This window comes from Rhinoderma darwinii, chromosome 5, assembly GCF_050947455.1.
Source record: "Rhinoderma darwinii isolate aRhiDar2 chromosome 5, aRhiDar2.hap1, whole genome shotgun sequence".
NCBI classification, from domain to species: Eukaryota; Metazoa; Chordata; class Amphibia; order Anura; family Rhinodermatidae; genus Rhinoderma; species Rhinoderma darwinii.
Window position 1 is genome coordinate 129,991,065 of NC_134691.1, and position 19,644 is coordinate 130,010,708.

Consider the following 19,644-nt stretch of genomic DNA (forward strand, 5'->3'; position numbering starts at 1 on the left):
TGAGTGCCCTATATATTATAAACCCCCATAAAACACCCCATTTTGAAAACTGCACCCCTCAAAGTATCCAAAACAGCATTCAGAAAGTGTTTCAACCCTTTAGGCGTTTTACAGGAATTGAAGGAAAGTAGAGCTGAAATTTTCAAATTTCATTTTTTTTTACAAAATTCATATGTAATACATTTTCTTCTGTACCACAGAAGGTTTTACCTGAGAAACGCAACTCAATATTTATTGCCCAGATTCTGCCGTTTTTAGAAATATCCCACATGTGGCCCTAGTGCGCTAATGGACTGAAACACAGGCCTCAGAAGCAAAGGAGCACCTCTTGGAATTTGGGGCCTCCTTTTTTCAGAATATATTTTAGGCACCATGTCAGGTTTGAAGAGGTCTTGTGGTGCCAAAACAGTGGAAACCCCCAAAAGTGACCCCCATTTTTTAAACTACACCCCTCAGGGAATTTATCTAGGGGTATAGTTAGCATTTTGACCCCACAGGTATTTTGCTATATTTTCTGGAGTTAGTCTGTGAAAATGAAAATCTGCTTCTTTTCTGGAAAAACGTAAAAATTTCTAATTTTTGCAAGAAATAAAGGAGAGAAAGCACCCCAACATTTGTAAAGCAATTTCTCGCGATTACGGAAATACCCCATATGTGGTAATAAACTGCTGTTTGGACCCACAGCAGGGCTCAGAAGGGAAGGACCCCCATTTGGATTTTGGAGCTCTGATTTTACTGGAATGGTTTTCAGTGCCGTGTCACGTTTGCAACACCCTGGAGGGACCTAAACAGTGGAATCCCCCCAAAAGTGACCCCATTTTGGAAACTATACCCCTCAAGGAATTTTTCTAGTGGTATAGTTAGCATTTTGACCACACAGGTTTTTTGCTGAATTTATTGGAATTAGTCTGTGAAGATGAAAAGAGACTTTTTTTTGGGAAAAAACACAGAATTTTCTAATTTTTATAAGGAATAAAGGAGAAAAAGCACCTCAACATTTGTAAAGCAATTTCTCCTGATTACGGTAATACCCCATTATGTGGTAATAAACCGCTGTTTGGACCCACGGCAGGGCTCAGAAGGGACGGAGCACTATTTGGATTTTGCAGCTCAGATTTTGCCGAATTAGTTTCTGGGGGCCATGTCGCATTTGCAGAGTCCCTGAAGTACCAGTACAGTAGAAATTCACCAGATGTGATCCCAATTTGGAGACTATACCCCTGAAAGAATTAAATTAGAGGTGTAGTGAGCATTTTGAGCCCTCAGGTGTTTTATAGATTTTATTAGAATTGGTCCGTGAAAATGAAAACATTTTTTTTTTCCAATAACCTGTAGCTTTAGCTCAGAATTTTTCATTTCCAAAAGGAATACAGGAGAAAAGACACCCCAAAATGTGTTACACAATTTCTCCTGATTACGTAAATACCCCATATGTGGTTGTAAACGGCTATTTGGACATACGGCAAGGGTCTAAACGGAAAAAGTGCAATTCCGTTTTTGGAGTGGAGATTTTACAAAATTTGTTTTTTACGCCATGTTGCATTGCGCTGAGGTACCAGTACAGTGAAAACTCCCGAGAAGTGACCCCATTTAGGAAACTACACCCCTCAAGGAATTCATCTAGAAGTGTAGTGAGCATTTTGACCCCCAAAGGTTTTGCAGAAATTAGTGCACAGTGGATGTTGCAGATTGAAAATGGACATTTTCCACATATATGCTATTTCAGTGCCCAATGCGTTGGGCCCAGCTTGTACCACTGGAGACATACGCCCCATAAATTGTTAAGCGGTTCTCCAGAGTACGGTAATACCCCATATGTGGTCATAAACTGCTGTTTGGGCACACTGCCAGACCCAGAAGGAGCGCCATTTGGCTTTTGGAGCGCAGATTTTGCTTGGTAGTAGTTTTGTTTAGTGTTTTACTGGTGTTTCAGTTTATAATGTGGGGGCATATGTAAGCTGGGCGGAGTGTATCAGGGTATATGTAAGCTGTGCGGAGTACATCAGGGTATATGTAAGCTGGGCGGAGTACATCAGGGTATATGTAAGATGCGCGGAGTACATCAGGGTATATGTAAGCTGTGCAGAGTACATCAGGGTATATGTAAGCTGGGCGGAGTACATCAGGGCATATGTAAGCTGGGCGGAGTACATCAGGGCATATGTAAGCTGGGCGGAGTACATCAGGGTATATGTAAGCTGGGCGGAGTACATCAGGGTATATGTAAGCTGGGCGGGGTACATCAGGGTATATGTAAGCTGGGCGGGGTACATCAGGGTATATGTAAGCTGGGCGGAGTTCATCAGGGTATATGTAAGCTGGGCGGAGTTCATCAGGGTATATGTTTGCTGGGCGGAGTGTATCAGGGTATATGTAAACTGTGCGGAGTACATCAGGGTATATGTAAGCTATGTGGAGTACATCAGGGTATATGTAAGCTGGGCGGAGTGCAATAGGTCATAATAGGATGATGTAATAATGGGGAGAATGAATAATAAAATTAATTATCCCTGGATAGTGACGTACGCTTTCAACCAATCCTTCATGCACAGGCCGGATTATTGGGTGCAGGAGTCGCACTTCTAAAGGGTGTCTGTGGTGTTGTAGAAAATATCCGCACTCCAGTATTGCCTAATCTTTGACTTCTTCACTAGCCCCATATGTAGCACAGACCCCAAAATGTCATCGTTTTCGCTACATTAACAGGGTCTACCAATGGGGGCTGCAAATGATGACGTGGGGTTTAAGGTGAAGAACTGCACATATAAATTAGTCTGGGCCGTCGTTTTGTATTATTGCGTTCCAAGAGTCATAACTTTTTATTTTTCCGTTGATGAGCTGCGTGAGTGCTTGATTTTCATGGAACGAGCTGTCGTATTTATCAGTATCATTTTGGGGTACATGCGATAATTTGATCAGTTTTTATTCCATTTTTTCTGAGGTGAGGAGACCAAATACCAGAAATTCTTTCACTATTTTTTTTATAATTTTTTACCGCCGTTCTCTGTGCAGTATAAACAACATGTTTACTTTATTCTGCGGTTTGATACGATTATGGCAATACCAAATGTATATAGTTTTTATATGTTTTACTACTTTTACAAAAAAAAACACTTTTTTCTAAATAAAATGTTTTAGTGTCACCATGTCCTGAGAGCCATAACTTTTTTATTTTTTTGTCGACGGAGCTTTGTGAGGGCTTGTTTTTTGCGTGACACACTGTAGTTTTTATTGGTACCATGTTTGGCTACGCGCGACTTTTTGATCACTTTTTATTCCATTTTTTTGGAAACAACGTGACCAAAAAAGGAAATTCTGCCATTGTTTTTAATGGTATTTTTTTTACGGTGTTCACCGTGCGGGATAAATAATATGATATTTTTTTAGGTCAGGCCGATACGAACGCGGCGATGCCTATTATGTCTAGTTTTTGTCTTTTTTTTTCTAATTATAAAGGGCTTGATCAGGGAAACAAGGCGATTATTGTTTTTATTACGTAAAACTTGTATTTATTTATTTAAAACTTTTTTTTCACTTTTTATTTTACACTTACTAGGAGACTGGAAGATCTGATCTTCTGATCCCCTGCACAATACACTGCACTACTTCTGTATGTACTGATGTAGTGCAGTGTATTGTAACTGTCACTTTACAACTGACAGTTGAGCCTATTACGTCCTGCTTTGGGCAAGACCTAATAGGCTCCCGTACCTGGCAACCAGGAAGCCGTTGCTAGGCTTCCTGGTTGCCATTGCAACCATCAGAACCCCGCGATTTTTCACGGGGGGGGGGGCAATGGGGTGCAGAGGGAGCCCCCTCCCTCTGTATCAATCACTTAAATGCCGCTGTCGCTATTGACAGCCGCATTTAAGGGGTTAAACTACAGCGATCGGAGAGGACAGTGATCGCTGTAGTTGCAGTGGGATGTCGGCTGTATATTACAGCCGACATCCGATGAAGATGGAGCGAGCACAGCTCCTGTGCCCGCTTCATCCTCAGGGCGTTACTATACGCCCATTTTCGGGAAGGGGTTAATAAAAATAGTGTTTTGTTTTTTTACACCGCTTTCTCTGATCTCCTCACGTATCTCACAGAAGTGAGGAGATCAGAGAAAGTGACAGGAGCTTTCTCCTGCAGACGACGTCACAGACGGCTGTGATTGGTCAGTCTTCAGAGACTGACCAATCACAGCAATCGCCGGCATTGGGGACTGCTAATTGGTCCCCAGGCCGGTAGCAGAGACGGTTAGCTGTCAATGACAGCTGCCGCCGCTGTTATGTCACTATGTGATTGCACATAGTGACAGTTTATTCCAGCGCCGTAATAGTACGGCGAAGGTACGCTGGAATAAGCGGCCAGCGACGTACTATTACGGCGAAGGTACGCAAGGGGTTAACCTTGCTTTATTTATTTTTTTACTTTTTATTTTTAAACTTTAATGTACTGACATATCTATATACCAGTACATTAGCCTGGGTACGGATAGTACACAGGCAGTTGTTAGGACACACCTCAGTATGTCCTAACAAGAAATATGGTCAGACGGCCCTGGGGTCCTTCAATGGACCCTGGGTTGCCTGACCATATATGATATGGCCCTCGATCTGTCACAGGGATTCCGTGACGCGATCCAAAAGGTATCCCCCTTCTCATTTACCCCTTCAATTCTGTGGTCAGCTTTGATAGAAGCATTCAGGGGAATAGCGGCGGAGATGAGGTTTCTCCGCCATTGGAGCAGGACTGCGGCTGTGTAATACAGCCATTGCCCTGCTCCGGACAATAATTGCGTGTGCGCGATCTGCATGAGGTGATGCGGCCGGCGCTGCACTAATGAGCGGCGGCGCAGGCACTGAAGACCGAGAACATGGGGGTGTCTTGTAGTGCGCCCGCCATGTTCTGTCTTCATTGCCGACAATCATTAGTGCAGGGCTGGTCGCACCACATCATGCTGACCGCGCGCACACGTGTCACGACTCCGGAGCGAGGCAATGGCTGTATTACACAGCCGCAGTCCAGCTCGACATTCACGTTTTACAATGCTAAGCTGTGCGGCCGCACAGCTTAATATCGAAATACGATATAGAACCTTTTGAGGGTGCACGGTATCGAAACAGTATCGAAGTTTCGATGCATCGTGAATCCCTATGACAGAAATTGTTGCATGAAAAAGGTCTTTGTAGACTCAGCCCTAAAGGGGCTGGTCACTTAATAAAAAAAAAAATTCTAAATGGCCCAAAACTGTATTGTTGTGGCACATAAATATGTAAATCTTATCATATTTTCCCCAGCTACCATGTAAAAGACTAACGTCTGCCCATGTATGGGCTATGTAAACACCTGAAGAGCCGAGATCTCCACATCCATAGCACCAAAGATGGCGCCAGTCATGTGATCACTTTCACTGCTGACCTTGGCCACAGTTCTGTACAGGCGCTAAATAGTAACTGAACACCAGAGATTTTAAGTTTGTATCTGCACAAGCTCTGAACATGTTCCGTTACGGTTAGGACTAGTTCACACAGAAATTTGTGCAGGCGGAAAAATCTGCCTCAGAATTTTGAGGCAGATTTTGACCTGCCTGCACTCTTTGCCACGTTTTGCCACGCAGCAAAAAAAAAAAAAAAAAAAGCTCTCTGCCTCCCATTGATGTCAATGGGAGTGCAGAGACAGAAACGCCTGAAAAAAAAAAAAAAGGGCATGATGCTTTTTCCAGCGAGCATTTTTTTTTTTTTTAATAAATAGCTGGCGTTTTTGGCCAAGTATCTGACGCGGTTTCCGCATCAAAAAACTCGGTGAACATACCCCTAACTGTTCTACTGGGCAGCTGGAGTAAAGCATGATAAAATTTACAGATTTGACACAACAATAGAGTTTATGGTCTTTTAGGAAATACTTTTATACTGCGGGCAACCTCTTTAATGTCAAAACATATATTCGGAGCTCTGTTTTTCTGTTCCAAATCCCATATATAGCCATAGAGTTAAATGATAAAATGTAGGCTATCTGCTAGCTGGTGCTTTGTGTATACGGCTAGTCCTAGTGTAAAAACAAAATCCTTAAAATGTAACAGCTGTTTTTTTACGGAGTATCTTGATTTGACAATGTTATGACTATAAACAACTCTATTACCTGGTGGTGAAGTTGATGCTTCCTCAAAGCTATCATCATCAGCGCCATCATCCCCAATGCCAGATGCCAAAGAGTCTTCTGGAGCAGAAGCAGAGTCAGGACTACTGGGCCTACTAGCAGAGTCAGCCTCGCTATTTGATCCATATCGGTCATGCTGGGAAACTGAACCACTCTCACTCAGACTTCTACGGTCTTTTCGATGAACCCTGGAATGAAGCACCATTTGATGGTACGTCCTGAAAATCTTTCCACATTCAAAGCATTCAGTAGATTTGTTTTGAGAAGATCTGCGGCTCTGACGTGAAGGTGGTCTAAATTCTAAATCGTTAGCCATTTCCACAACGGTATCCCCAGGCGGCATGCTGCTTTTCTCTGTGCGGCTTCCACTCGAGCAATTGCGTTTCTTTGGATTGTTGTTATTATTACTTTCGGGCTCCCGTTTACGCTTCTCCTGATTGCTAAGGACATATTCAGCTTTATCCCTATCATAAGAGACATCTGCATCAGCCAAGCTTTCATCCCATCCCAAGTACTTGACATACTCGGATGGCTCTGCAACTTTGCCCCTGGTGGCCAGCTGCCAAGCTTGATAGCTATTGACTGGGTCAAGTTCAGGCACTCTCTTCCCCTGTTCTGCATCTGTGTTTTTAGATGAATCTCCTAAAGGTTTTAATTTCAGATAGTCTAAGAAAAACGGTTTTGAAGTGGGTGCCTCTGAATTCATATTAAGCAGCTCATCGCTTTTTTGTGCGGTTTTGTTTTCAGGGTCTTCTTCCATACTGCAGTGGACCAAATTGTGTGCACTAAGGCTTTCCAGATTCGTAAATAAATTTCCACATTTCACACAAACTTCGTACAAACATAAGCCGGTCATGATTGTTTCTTCCTGAACAACATCATTTATAGTGGCTACTGGTTCAATATCAGATTTGGGTTTGTTTTTGTTGCCATTCTTGGGGCCGTGAGATTTCATATGGTTTTTTAGAAACCATGGCTCCTTAAATCTCCTGCCACATATATGGCAACCATGGTCAAATGATCCCCGATGTTTTTTCATATGAGCTTTAAGGAACCATGCTTGACCAAAAGCCTGGCCACATATTTCACAAGGGAACTCGCCAGTATTAAGTTCACTTTTACCATTTTCCGAGAATGCATCTCTATTCAGTGGAATCGCTGTCGTGATATGGTCTTTTTCAATGTGGTTTAATAAGGTTTCCTCTCGTAAAGTCATGTAATTGCAAAACCTGCATTTATATGGCTTGTGCACTTGGATAAGATGTTGATCAAATTCCTTTTTTCGATCATATTTGTTTTTGCAAAACATACAGTTGTAGTCACCTGGTGTGTCATCAACTACATCTGTGTCTTCCATTTGCAGAGAACCATTAAGAATTTTATTACAAGCAGATGTGCTTTTTGTTGGACTTGCACAGACCCCCATACCTTCTGACGCACCTAGCTCTCCAACATGTGAATCCCCCATTTCTACATCATGAACCTGGCCAAGTGTACCAGTCCTGTGGGTACGGAGGTGTATCTTCAAGTTTCCTTTCTGTGCAGCCCTATGATCACAGTAAGGACATTTATATGGCTTTTCCCCTGTGTGCTTTCGCATGTGCTGAGAGAGCGAGCTCTGGAAAGGGAAACTTTTCCCGCATATAACACAACTAAAACAGGTTGGTTTATCATCGTCCATATCATTTTTATTTGACTTAGTAGCCGATTCACGCAATTCCATATCAAATGGTTTTCTTCGTTCCATTACCAGCAAAACATCAGGCCGGGAATTCAAAGCCTATCCAGGAGTTACTGGCAGAAGACGTCTGTATTTTGTCGTATGCTATTTAATGAGCATAACGTCCACACTAAGCTTCACAAATCCGTACCAATGTGCACCACAGATGGATCCCTAAAAAACAAAATAAACAAACGCATGTTACTTCACTTAATTATTAAAACAGTGGTTGCATGAATAGACAGGTTAAACAGTTTATCATTAATGAACCATAAACAATTTATAGACATTTTTACATTGTGACAAAATAAAATAAAAGTTCCCATTGACCAACAAGAAATTTTTATTTTTGTGCGTTTTGCTTATTATAGTATTAGCAAAGTAAGGCCTCATTCACACGACAGGGTTTCCCGTCCGGGTGCCGGCCGATTTATGAACGGAATTAGGAATGCATTAGGAATAATAGACCCCTAATGGGGCTATTCACACGACCGATTTTTTGACGGCCGGGAAAACCGGCCGTCAAAAAATAGGACATGCTCTATTTTCGGCCGGGTACCCGGCCGCCCGGCTCCCATAGAAGTCTATGGGGCCGGGTAATACACGGCCATCACCGGAATGTGTCCCGAGTGATGGCCGGGTTTTCCGTGGCTTGTGCTCTATCTCCTCCTCCTCACAGCGCAGAGTGCATGTGAGGAGGAGGAGTTGATGCCATTCGGACGAATGGCTGTACGCTGTACACTGTGTGACAGGGCCGGGGTGTACAGCAGGTGGAAGGGAGGACTGCGCTGGCTCCCTTCCCCCGCTTGTTAAAAGCGCCCTGGCCCAGCGACACCTTCCATGGCGCCGCTAGCAGCAGCTGCTGCTACTACTGTAGCGACGCCACTATAGCAGAGCGGGGAGGTATCTCGCCGCTCTGCTATGTGCTAGACCCACTTTAGCTCCTTGAAGGAGCGGAATCCCCGTGTTTTCGGGGATTCCGCTCCTGGACAGAGCGCTTGATGTCTCTGTCCATATATGGGCAGTGACATCAGGGGAAACTCCTGAAGCGGAACCCCCGAACACATGGGGTTTCCCCTTCAGGAGTTGCCGCTGATGTCACTGTCCAGATCTGCCCGGCCCGGAATGGATGCAAAACTTTATGCAAACCGGCCGGGCAAAATGGCCGATTTTACCGGCCGACACTCGGGCGGGACCCGGTCGTGTGAATCCCGCCTAAATGAGATTTCAAGTAATCTCTTCTACACATTGCAGAAATTTGACACACTTAAATTGACCTGTTGTTGATTTTAAAATCTGCAGCATAACAACGTATCTTGTATTTGTCTCAGAATTGTATCGAACATTATGAAAAAAAACAAAAACAAATCTGCATGTTTCCAAAGCAAAATGTGCAAATAAAAATTACGTGTATATTTCAGCAGCGGAGCTACCTACATTTACCTGCGATGTAATGCAGATTTCTCCATTAAATTCCATTATGTGTGGACGTAGCCTTAAACGAGAACTCCCAAAAGTAGTAAAGGTATAGGAAAGAAACTACCGTATTTAACAGATAAAATAGGGCCAAATAAATGCAGGAGGTAAAGCGCAAACACACAACATATGTACGCACTCCCAAAATGGGAAATGAGACTACCATAGCAGATGTCTCTAACCATCATTGGTATCATCATATATGATATGATATATGTTGAAGTCTGAACAGCATCATCTGGATCAAGAGTATTTGTACTACAAGGTTTTTCAGAATCTAAGCATTTAAAGGGGTTTCCCCATCAGAGACATTCATGAGCTATCCACAGGATAGGTCATAGATGTCAGATAGATGCGGCTCTTTCTAGAACGAGGCCCCTAAACCCAGTTCTACTGCTCTGTGCTGTGGCTGAAGCGTGTGATTCCGACCCTGAATTCCGTAAAGAGCATAACTCGCTGAGCTACGCGGTTTCAGTAAGTCCCATACATCCCATAAGTAATTCAAAAGCATATTTGCAAATTTTATGAAAATCTGTCCTATTTTTATTGCATTGCTCTTTATAGTTACAAATGTGAATATAACAACATTTTTGAGAAAATATATATTTGCTAAAAATACAAAAAATAAAAACCTGCAGAATGACCGTGAGAAATTGGCCGATTGTAACGGACCACATAAATGCCGACCACTTTAATCTATGGTCCCTTTCAGTTACAAGAGTAGATGAGCACCTCCCATAGCCAACAGAATCTGCTAGAAGTAGCCTGAGCGGTAAAATTTGCCACAGATTAATTGTTGAATAAAGCTGCCCATACACAAGATAATTGTCGGCTGAAATGGCCAATCCTCTTTTAAAAATATACGCGAACGACATTGACTATGGCCGACGGCCACATTTTTGGTAGACAATTGTTGATCTGTCAAGTACAAGTGTAGAGTTTGATCGCCCAAGTTTGGCTAATCATTTGCCACTTTGTGCTCTCGGTTTAGTCTGGCATGTTGCTGGTGGGATCGTTCGTATGAATGATCCCACGTACGATTAGTCCGCTGCATTCTGGCCAAACAAAATCTTGTGCATAGCCAGCTTTACTTCTATGCAACTTTAACCCCTTCCCACCGCAGCCATTTTTCAGATTTGGATTTTTTCCTCCCCACATTCCAAAAGCCATAACTTTTTTATTTTACCGTCGATATAGTCCTGAGCGCTTGATTTTTGTGAAGTTTTTCATGGCACCATTTAATGGACTAGGAAACGGAAAAAAAATCCTTGTGGGATAGAAAAGGGGGAAAAAAAACCCGCAATTCCTACATAGTTTGTTTTTTATTTGTTTTTGCGGCATTCACCGCGCAATTATACCAACATAATAACTTTATTCTGCTGGTCAATACGATTATGGCGATACCAAGTTTACATCGTTTTTTCCTTGTAAGAGTAGTAAAATATAAATAAATACTAACTAAAAAATAACATTTATTTTGTGTCGCCAAATTTTGAGAGGCATAACTTTTATTTTTCCGTCGATTGAGCGATGTGAGCATATTTCTTGCGGGACGAGCTGTAGTTTTTAATGGTACCATTTTGGGGTACATGCAGGTTTTTGACAACTTTTTCCATTATTTTGTGGAAGATGAGGTGTCCAAAATTTTTACAGCGTTCACCGTGCGGGTTAAATAATAATAAATTGTAATAGTTCAGACTTTTACGGACGCGGCGATACCAGTTATGTTTGTTTATTATTTTTTTTACAATGCTTTAGGGGGAAAATGGGAGAAAGGGGTTTGTTTTTTTTGTTGTTTTTTAACTTAACCCACTCATGCCGCTTATATGCCTATTTACGTCGGGAAAGGGTTTTTAAAACGGCGGCCAGTCAGAAGCAGAGCAGGCATCATAGCAGCAGGCGTCAAAGCCACCGTGTTAACATTTTTGATCGCAAGCATTGTACCCCTCAGATGCCGTTGTCAAATGTGACCACCAACATCTGAGGGTTTTTTCATGCCCCTTTCGCTTCTGGACCGGTCATCGGCTCCGGGAGCCAGTGTACGCCTATAGCAGCTGGGAGCTCCCAGCCTTGCTATAGGAAGATTGCTACCGAGATTGACCTGTGGCAGGTCTCAATAGCAATGCAGTAATTTTGCCCTAGATTGCAATATTGTGATATTGCCGTCTATGGCATAAGCGATCTAATGATTGCATGTGCAAGCCCCCTAGGGGGGGGGGGGGCTAAATGTTAAATAAAATTAAAAAAAATAGTTTTACAAAAGTATCAAAATTCAAAATCACCCCCTTTCCATAGATCATATAAAAATAAAACACATTAAGTTTCCCAGCGTCCGAAAATGCCCAAACTATAAAAAATAATTTATCCAATACGGTAAACGTCGTAGCAGGGAAAAATGTCAAAATGGCCTAATCGCTGTTTTTTTTGCCACTTAAATCCCCACAGAAAAATTTAATAAAAAGTGATTGAAAATGTCATTAATAAAAACTACATCTTTTCACGCACAAAGACACCTTACACAGAAATCTAAAAAAAAGTTATGGGGGTCACAATATGACGATGCACATTTAAAACTTTTTTAAATGGTACTAAAACATAACAAAAACTATATAAATTTGACATCACTGTGATCAGTACGATCACAGTGATGGCAAATTTATATAGTTTTTGTTATGTTTTTTACGGTGTTCAATGTAGGGTGACAATGACACACTATTCTGTGGGTCAGTACGACCCACAGAATAGTGTGTCATTTTCACCCTACATTGAACACCGTAAAAAAAGACACCGATTAGAAAATGGCGGAACTGATGTTTTTTTTCAAATTCCACCCTGTTCTGAATTCTTTTCCAGCTTCCCAGTACATCGCACATAATATTAAATAGTACCATTAGAAAGTGTTATGAATTTTTGAAGACGGGGAGGGAAAAAACGAAAGCATAAAAATTAAAATTAGTCTGTTACTGAAAGGGTTAATATTTATTTTTTTGTACATAAAAAAGTTAAAATCCGTTCAATATAGTTTTTTTGTTTTTTATTAGTACGACTAGGGGACTGGAGCCAGCAATCGTTGGATCGCTTGCACTATATACTGCAATACTAACGTATTGCAGTATATAGTCTTTCTGACAGGCTTCTACAAAGCCCGGCTCAGCTTCACCGGAGCACTGAGAATATGCAAGATGCCGTTGGACTCATGTCAAGGTTATTCGAACTTCTTTTTAGACAAAATGATAAAACAGACAGTTTTAAGGAGGGGCATGATTAGGATGCTAAACCCCGGCAGTATACAGACAGGCTAAACCCCGGCAGTATACAGACAGGCTAAACCCCGGCAGTATACAGACAGGCTAAACCCCGGCAGTATACAGACAGGCTAAACCCCGGCAGTATACAGACAGGCTAAACCCCGGCAGTATACAGACAGGCTAAACCCCGGCAGTATACAGACAGGCTAAACCCCGGCAGTATACAGACAGGCTAAACCCCGGCAGTATACAGACAGGCTAAACCCCGGCAGTATACAGACAGGCTAAACCCCGGCAGTATACAGACAGGCTAAACCCCGGCAGTATACAGACAGGCTAAACCCCGGCAGTATACAGACAGGCTAAACCCCGGCAGTATACAGACAGGCTAAACCCCGGCAGTATACAGACAGGCTAAACCCCGGCAGTATACAGACAGGCTAAACCCCGGCAGTATACAGACAGGCTAAACCCCGGCAGTATACAGACAGGCTAAACCCCGGCAGTATACAGACAGGCTAAACCCCGGCAGTATACAGACAGGCTAAACCCCGGCAGTATACAGACAGGCTAAACCCCGGCAGTATACAGACAGGCTAAACCCCGGCAGTATACAGACAGGCTAAACCCCGGCAGTATACAGACAGGCTAAACCCCGGCAGTATACAGACAGGCTAAACCCCGGCAGTATACAGACAGGCTAAACCCCGGCAGTATACAGACAGGCTAAACCCCAGCAGTATACAGACAGGCTAAACCCCAGCAGTATACAGACAGGCTAAACCCCAGCAGTATACAGACAGGCTGAACCCCAGCAGTATACAGACAGGCTGAACCCCAGCAGTATACAGACAGGCTAAACCCCAGCAGTATACAGACAGGCTAAACCCCAGCAGTATACAGACAGGCTAAACCCCAGCAGTATACAGACAGGCTAAACCCCAGCAGTATACAGACAGGCTAAACCCCAGCAGTATACAGACAGGCTAAACCCCAGCAGTATACAGACAGGCTAAACCCCAGCAGTATACAGACAGGCTAAACCCCAGCAGTATACAGACAGGCTAAACCCCAGCAGTATACAGACAGGCTAAACCCCAGCAGTATACAGACAGGCTAAACCCCAGCAGTATACAGACAGGCTAAACCCCAGCAGTATACAGACAGGCTAAACCCCAGCAGTAGGAAAACTTTAGTGTTTCTCTCGCAAGTAATCAAAAAATGAAAACATTAATACAAATGTGAATTATGCTTAGTCACAATGTGATTACAAAATAAATCTTATCAGTTTGAGCGATACATCGTTAATAATTATAATTTATATGTGGTCTTTTACAGTCTTAATTCAAATACTAAATCAAAGATTAATATTTTTTAAAGAAAACTATTCAAGACATCTGCATAAAATGTAGACCCGGTCATTAGGACAGAAAACACAACTGAAACAATTGGTAGTTTACTATTCAAAGTCCCAAATTTCTGTATGAAATGCTGCATTCACTATTGGAAGAGTAAGTACCATTGATGACACAACCTCAGGGCCTCCGCTGCTCTCAGGCCAATCAATAATCCATTATGAGCCACATACTTGTCTACATTTATAACAAGAATCTCTATGTACACTACTGTAGACAAACAAGCAAAACCAGAGACATCATTGTAACTGGCACGGATTTTAAAGCGTGCCTTTCCCTTTATTGGCCTCTGCACAGTTGTCCGGTTTAGGCTTCTTTATTGTTCGATAGTGCCTAATGAAAATGACAAGATCACAACAACAAACACAAACATCTCCCATTCTAATCAGACTTTACAAATCAGTTTACAAGTGAAAAATTCACCATTTCTCTTCGAGTTTCAGACGCATGCCTGGCAAGTATTCACTACTGACGCAGCCTTATTAGTGAAAACCAATGCTCTATCAACCCACAATAATATCATTTTTTCTCATTTAATATACTGAGTCTACCCCCAGTATCAAAGGCAATTAACCCCTTCCCGACATTTGACGTATGGATAAGTCATGGAAAGCCAGTGCTTCCCGCAAAATGGCGTATCCGTCCGACAAATTGATGGCACTAGCTCAGAAGCTGAGCCCACACCATCAACCGCGGGTGAAAGCTGTATATTACAGCTGTCACCCTGCTGTAATAGCGGGGATCGAAGTTAGCTCCGATCCCTACCATTAACCCCTCAAAATGCAGCAGTCAAAGACTGCTGCATTTAAGGTGCTTGTAGCCAAATCAGCACCCCAATGACGAGATCACCGGGGTGCGGATGGCTGCAATGGCAATCGGAGGCCTAACAATGGCCTCCCGGTCTGCCTAATATGGAAGTCTCCGAGGTGGGGCCTAAAAGGCTTCCGGTATTGACAGGAAGATAGCGTCATAAGCGGCGGGTGTCAGCTGTATGTCAGCTAGCTCCGATCCCCGCCATTAACCCCTTAGATGCAGCGATCGCTGCATCTTAGCGATTTGTAGCCAAATCGGCACCCCTGCGATCGCTGGGTTGACGACCGCTGATATGGCAACAGGAGGCCTAACAATCTCCTGGGTCTGCAAATTACAGAAGCCCGGGGGCGGAGCCTAATCAGCTTGTTGTCAGTGAACGACTGACCGTTCTAATACATTGCACTACATAGGTAGTGCAATTTATTAGAACATAAATCAGACAGTTGGACCTGCAAGTCCCCTAGTGGGACTAAAAAAAATTGTGTAAAATAGTGAAAGAATTTTTTTTTAAAAATTACGTTTCAAGTAATAAAGCAAAAACACAAATCGCATTTTTTGCCTTATGAAGTATTTTATTATTGAAAAAAATAAAATAAACCATATGTATTTTGTATCGCCATGTCCGTAACGGCCTGGACTATAAAAATATTATGTTATTTATCACGGTGGGAAAAAAAAACACAATACCAGAATGTCTGTTTTTTGTCACTTTGCCTTCCAAAAATTGGAGCCCCCGTACAGCTCTGTAGACGAAAAAAATAAAAAAGTTATGGTTCTCACAACATGGCGACAGAAAAAAACAAAACATTATTTTTACAAAAGTAATTTTATTGTACAAAAAGCTGTAAAACATAAAAAAAGACTGCTATAAATCTTGTATCGCCGGAATCGTGCTGACCCGCAGAATAAAGTTAACATGTAATTCATAACGCATGGTGAATGCTGTAATATTATACACACACACACACACACATCAAAATTAAATTTAAAAAAACTATGCCAGAATTGCTGTTTTTTGGCCACCTTGCCTCCCAGTGACCAAAAAGTCGCATGTAAACCCAAAATGGTACCAATAAAAACTACAGCTCGTCCTGCAAAAAACAGCCCTCATACCACTACGGCCATAAAAAAAAAAAAGAAAAAAAGAAGAAAATAGGTTATAAGGCTCCCGTAAGTCAGGAAAGAAAAAATATGCAGTTGTGCAGGGACTTAGGGGGAACATTTCTATTTCAAGAGGCGATTTATCACGACACTAAAATTCCCAAGAAGGGGAGGGCAAACATAAATTACCTGCTCCTGCCGCCCCCGCTCCTAATCCTTGCGTCTTCGCTTCCTTGAAAATATGACCGGAAGCCGCGGCCGGAAGTCGTCATCTGACTGTCCGGCAGCAGCCTCCGGTCCACATGAAAATGGCACCGGATTTCGCTCTGCAAACGAGCTTCGTTTTGGTCTGTGTGGAGCGGCGCATGCGCCGTTCCCACACAGACGGCGTACGCTGCAGTGAATGGAACGCCTCCCGTTCGCATTCTCTATGGGGATGTATGTGCCGTATTCCATGTCTGTATGTGTCGTTAATCGACACATACAGAGATGGAAAATAAATGGCAGCCCCCATAGAGAAGTAAAAGAAAAAAAAAAAAGTAGAACACAAGAGCACAAATAAATAAAATGTATTTTAAGATCATACTAAAAGTAGTATTATAAAAATAAAAATGTAATGACACCTTCCCTTTAAGTACCAATACCTTCATTTAAAAATAAAAATTTTCACTGTGCGCCTGAATTAAAGAGAACCTGTCCCCAGCATTTCACCTATTAAACCAGCAATACCTGGTGGTAGTGGGTGAAAAATCATTTGTATATAACCTATAATTGTCTTATTAGTCGGCTCTGTAGCTTTACTATTCAGTTTTTTTGTGTTCCCGCACCGTATGCTAATGAGCATAAAAGAGTCAAATCTTCATTCCTCAAGTCTTTCCGAGTTTACCCCGCCTCCTTACTTTTGATTGACAGCTCCTCGCTACACAAAATCCTGAGCTTGCGCATTGATGTCCTATTCTGGTATGTTCGTACAACGGGACACCGGATTATTACGATAAAAGGTGCAAAATGTTTGCAGACCGTTATTTACAGTTGGAGGAAGAGTTTAGGAGAGGGGATAACGGCAATGAACTCTTTATAGCAGTGGCCAGTAAAGTTCAATAGGTGAAATGCTGGTGACAGGTTCCCTTTAAGTACAGTATTCGTTCAGTCTTTATTTTTTAAGCTCAGCTGTTGGTTTCCAAGACTTCTCTTTCTTCATATTCTGATACCAGAAAACCTGTTTCCTGTGCGTCGCTTTTATGGGCCAAATATCTTGTTCTGCCAGTCAAATGTCTGTGTGTATGGATTTTCCTTTTCTCCCTCTGTGAGCTCAGTCTTAAAACAAATCACTTTGAAACAACCTACCACCCTCACTGTGCAGAGACATGTTCGACTGAATCTACACCCGTAGTTGCTCAGCAGCAAAAATGTCCTGCTATTAACTATAGGAGGTAAGATGCTTTAATATTAGCAATATAGGCAGAAAACGTGAATTCTAGCATAATTGTAATTATAATCGTATTTCATTTCATCTGTTTTTATTGTGCAGTGTAAAGGAAATGTCTGGTTGCTAAATGGATAATTGTATACTTTGATTCCCATGACTTAAGGCTGCACAGCGACTTTGGCCACGCACAGCCCAAGGTCGGTGTGTTGCAGTGCGTTAAACAAACTTGAAGTATTTCTTGCGATTGTAGCGATCTCTGGCTGTGTGACTTGTGTCGCAGCCAATGGCGCTGTAAAGCCCTAACCTTAGTCAGAGTGGAGAGCCACTACAAAGAATACTTCCTGCTCTGGCAAACTTGGAGCATCCATTTCTTTTTAGTTAGTGTTAGTAGATTTCACCTGCAGCTGAAAGTGTCGCTGTCCACAGCTTCCCCAAGGAATAACAGATGATATTGTGGGGGTATCATACACTTCTCCTTGTTCCAGCCCAGCTTGTTTCACTGCACAATCACGCTGTAACAATGGGCTGGAACAATGGGCTCGAACAATGAGAAGTGTATGACTGTGATTGGTCACTGATTGGTCAGCGTCATACACTCCTCTGTACAACGCCCACTTCGTAAAAAGTAAAAAAAACACGCCCAGTTGTCAATTACGCTTTGCTCTGCTGTAAGTACCAAACAAACGTTAAGTGCAGGGATTGTGAATAGACATCCCGTCCGGTCTGGAAGGAATATCTAGTCACGGTCTAAACACTTCAGTAACATTAATATGTCAGTATAAGACAGCACATAGTGAATAACACAGTGTCACTATGTGCTGTCTAAATGAATGGAGAGAAGTGTATGGCGCTGATTGGTCAGCGTCATACACTCCTCTGTACAACGCCCACTTGGTCTAAAGTAAAAACACGCCCACTTGGGCATTAAGAAACTAATTAGCATAAAGCTAAAATCGCTCCCAATGTGGTGAAAATAGATTGTTTTTCTAAATAAAAAGCACTGCAGTCACCTACATTATAGCGCCCATCTCCTTATGTAGGAGATAGGGCACTTATAATGTGGTGACAGAGTCTCTTTAAGGCTTCAAACAAATCTGCGTCGGGATTCAGTTCATGGGTTCCGTCGGAGCTTTCCGTCAGGGGGACCCATGAACTGAATCCAAACCAAAACCATAGGTTTCCATTTGCATCACCAGTGATTTCAATGGTGACGGATCCGGTGCAAATGGTTTCCGTTAGTCACCGTTGCTTTACCGGAATCAATAGCGCAGTCGACTACGATACAGATTCCGTCAAACCGACGGAGCCCTTACACAACGGTGACAAACAGAAACCATTTGCACCGGATCAGTCACCATTGAAATCAGTGGCGATGCAAACGGAAATCTATGGTTCCGTTTGGATTCCGTTCATGGGTTCCCCTGATCGAAATGTCAGAAGGAACCCATGAACGGAGTCCCGAACCAGATGTGAACGAAGCCTTAGGCGACAATATAGGATTCTTTTTGTCAATGCACGCAGCTTCATAAATAGACTATTATTACAGTAAAAAAAAACAAAAAAAAAAACGCCCACAGATAACCTGAGGGGTGACAAAACTACCACCATAGCTGGCAAGGAAATAAGTAACAGCACACAGTGTTTTATTATGTATTTAGAGGTACAATCCAGAGCAATGAGCCATGAAAACAGTTAAACATTACCAAACCGAAGAAAAGGATTGCAAAACCACCCCATTGATGCAGCTGCAACGGTTATGCAAGCAGTTTCAACTGAGAAATAATACTTGTGCTGTGAACATTAAGGCTATGTTCACACAGAGTATTTAAGAGTTTTTTGACGCGGAAACCGCGTCACAAAACTAGTCAAAAACGGCCCGAAAATGCCCCCCATTGATTTCAATGGGAGGCGTCGGCGTCTTTTTCCCGCGAGCAGTAAAACTGCCTCGCGGGAAAATGAAGCGACATGCCCTATCTTCGGGCGTTTCCGCCTCTGACCTTTCATTGACTTCAATGGGAGGCAGAGAAAGCGTATTTCACTGTGTTTTATGCCCGCAGCGCTCAATGGCCGCGGGCGAAAAACGCCACGAAAAACTCCGCGAAAATTGGCGTGCAGGGAGAGGAAAATCTGCCTCAAACTTCCAAACGGAATTTTGAGGCAGATATTCCTCCTGCAAAATACTCCATGTGAACATAGCCTTAGGCTATGTTCACACGGAGTATTTTGCAGGCAGAATTGAGCCGCGGGCATAAAACGCAGTGAAATACGCTTTCTCTGCCTCCCATTTAAGTCAAT

General features: G+C 42.6%; 1 protein-coding gene across 11 annotated transcripts in view; it reads right to left on the reverse strand.

The window, feature by feature from the left end:
- The window catches only part of ZNF516 (zinc finger protein 516), a 147,631-nt gene that overhangs the window by 52,912 nt on the left and 75,075 nt on the right, over window positions 1–19,644 (reverse strand). For 7 of the 11 annotated variants that reach the window (XM_075826507.1, XM_075826508.1, XM_075826503.1 and 4 more), the window contains one exon: window positions 6,130–8,041. In XM_075826507.1, coding sequence (XP_075682622.1) covers window positions 6,130–7,894 — 1,765 coding nt within the window. In that variant the 5' untranslated portion in view covers window positions 7,895–8,041. Of the gene's footprint in view, window positions 1–6,129; window positions 8,042–15,506; window positions 15,563–17,747; window positions 17,825–19,644 lie in introns of those variants that run through there. The other 4 variants (XM_075826505.1, XM_075826504.1, XM_075826511.1 and 1 more) reach the window with 3 other exon arrangements.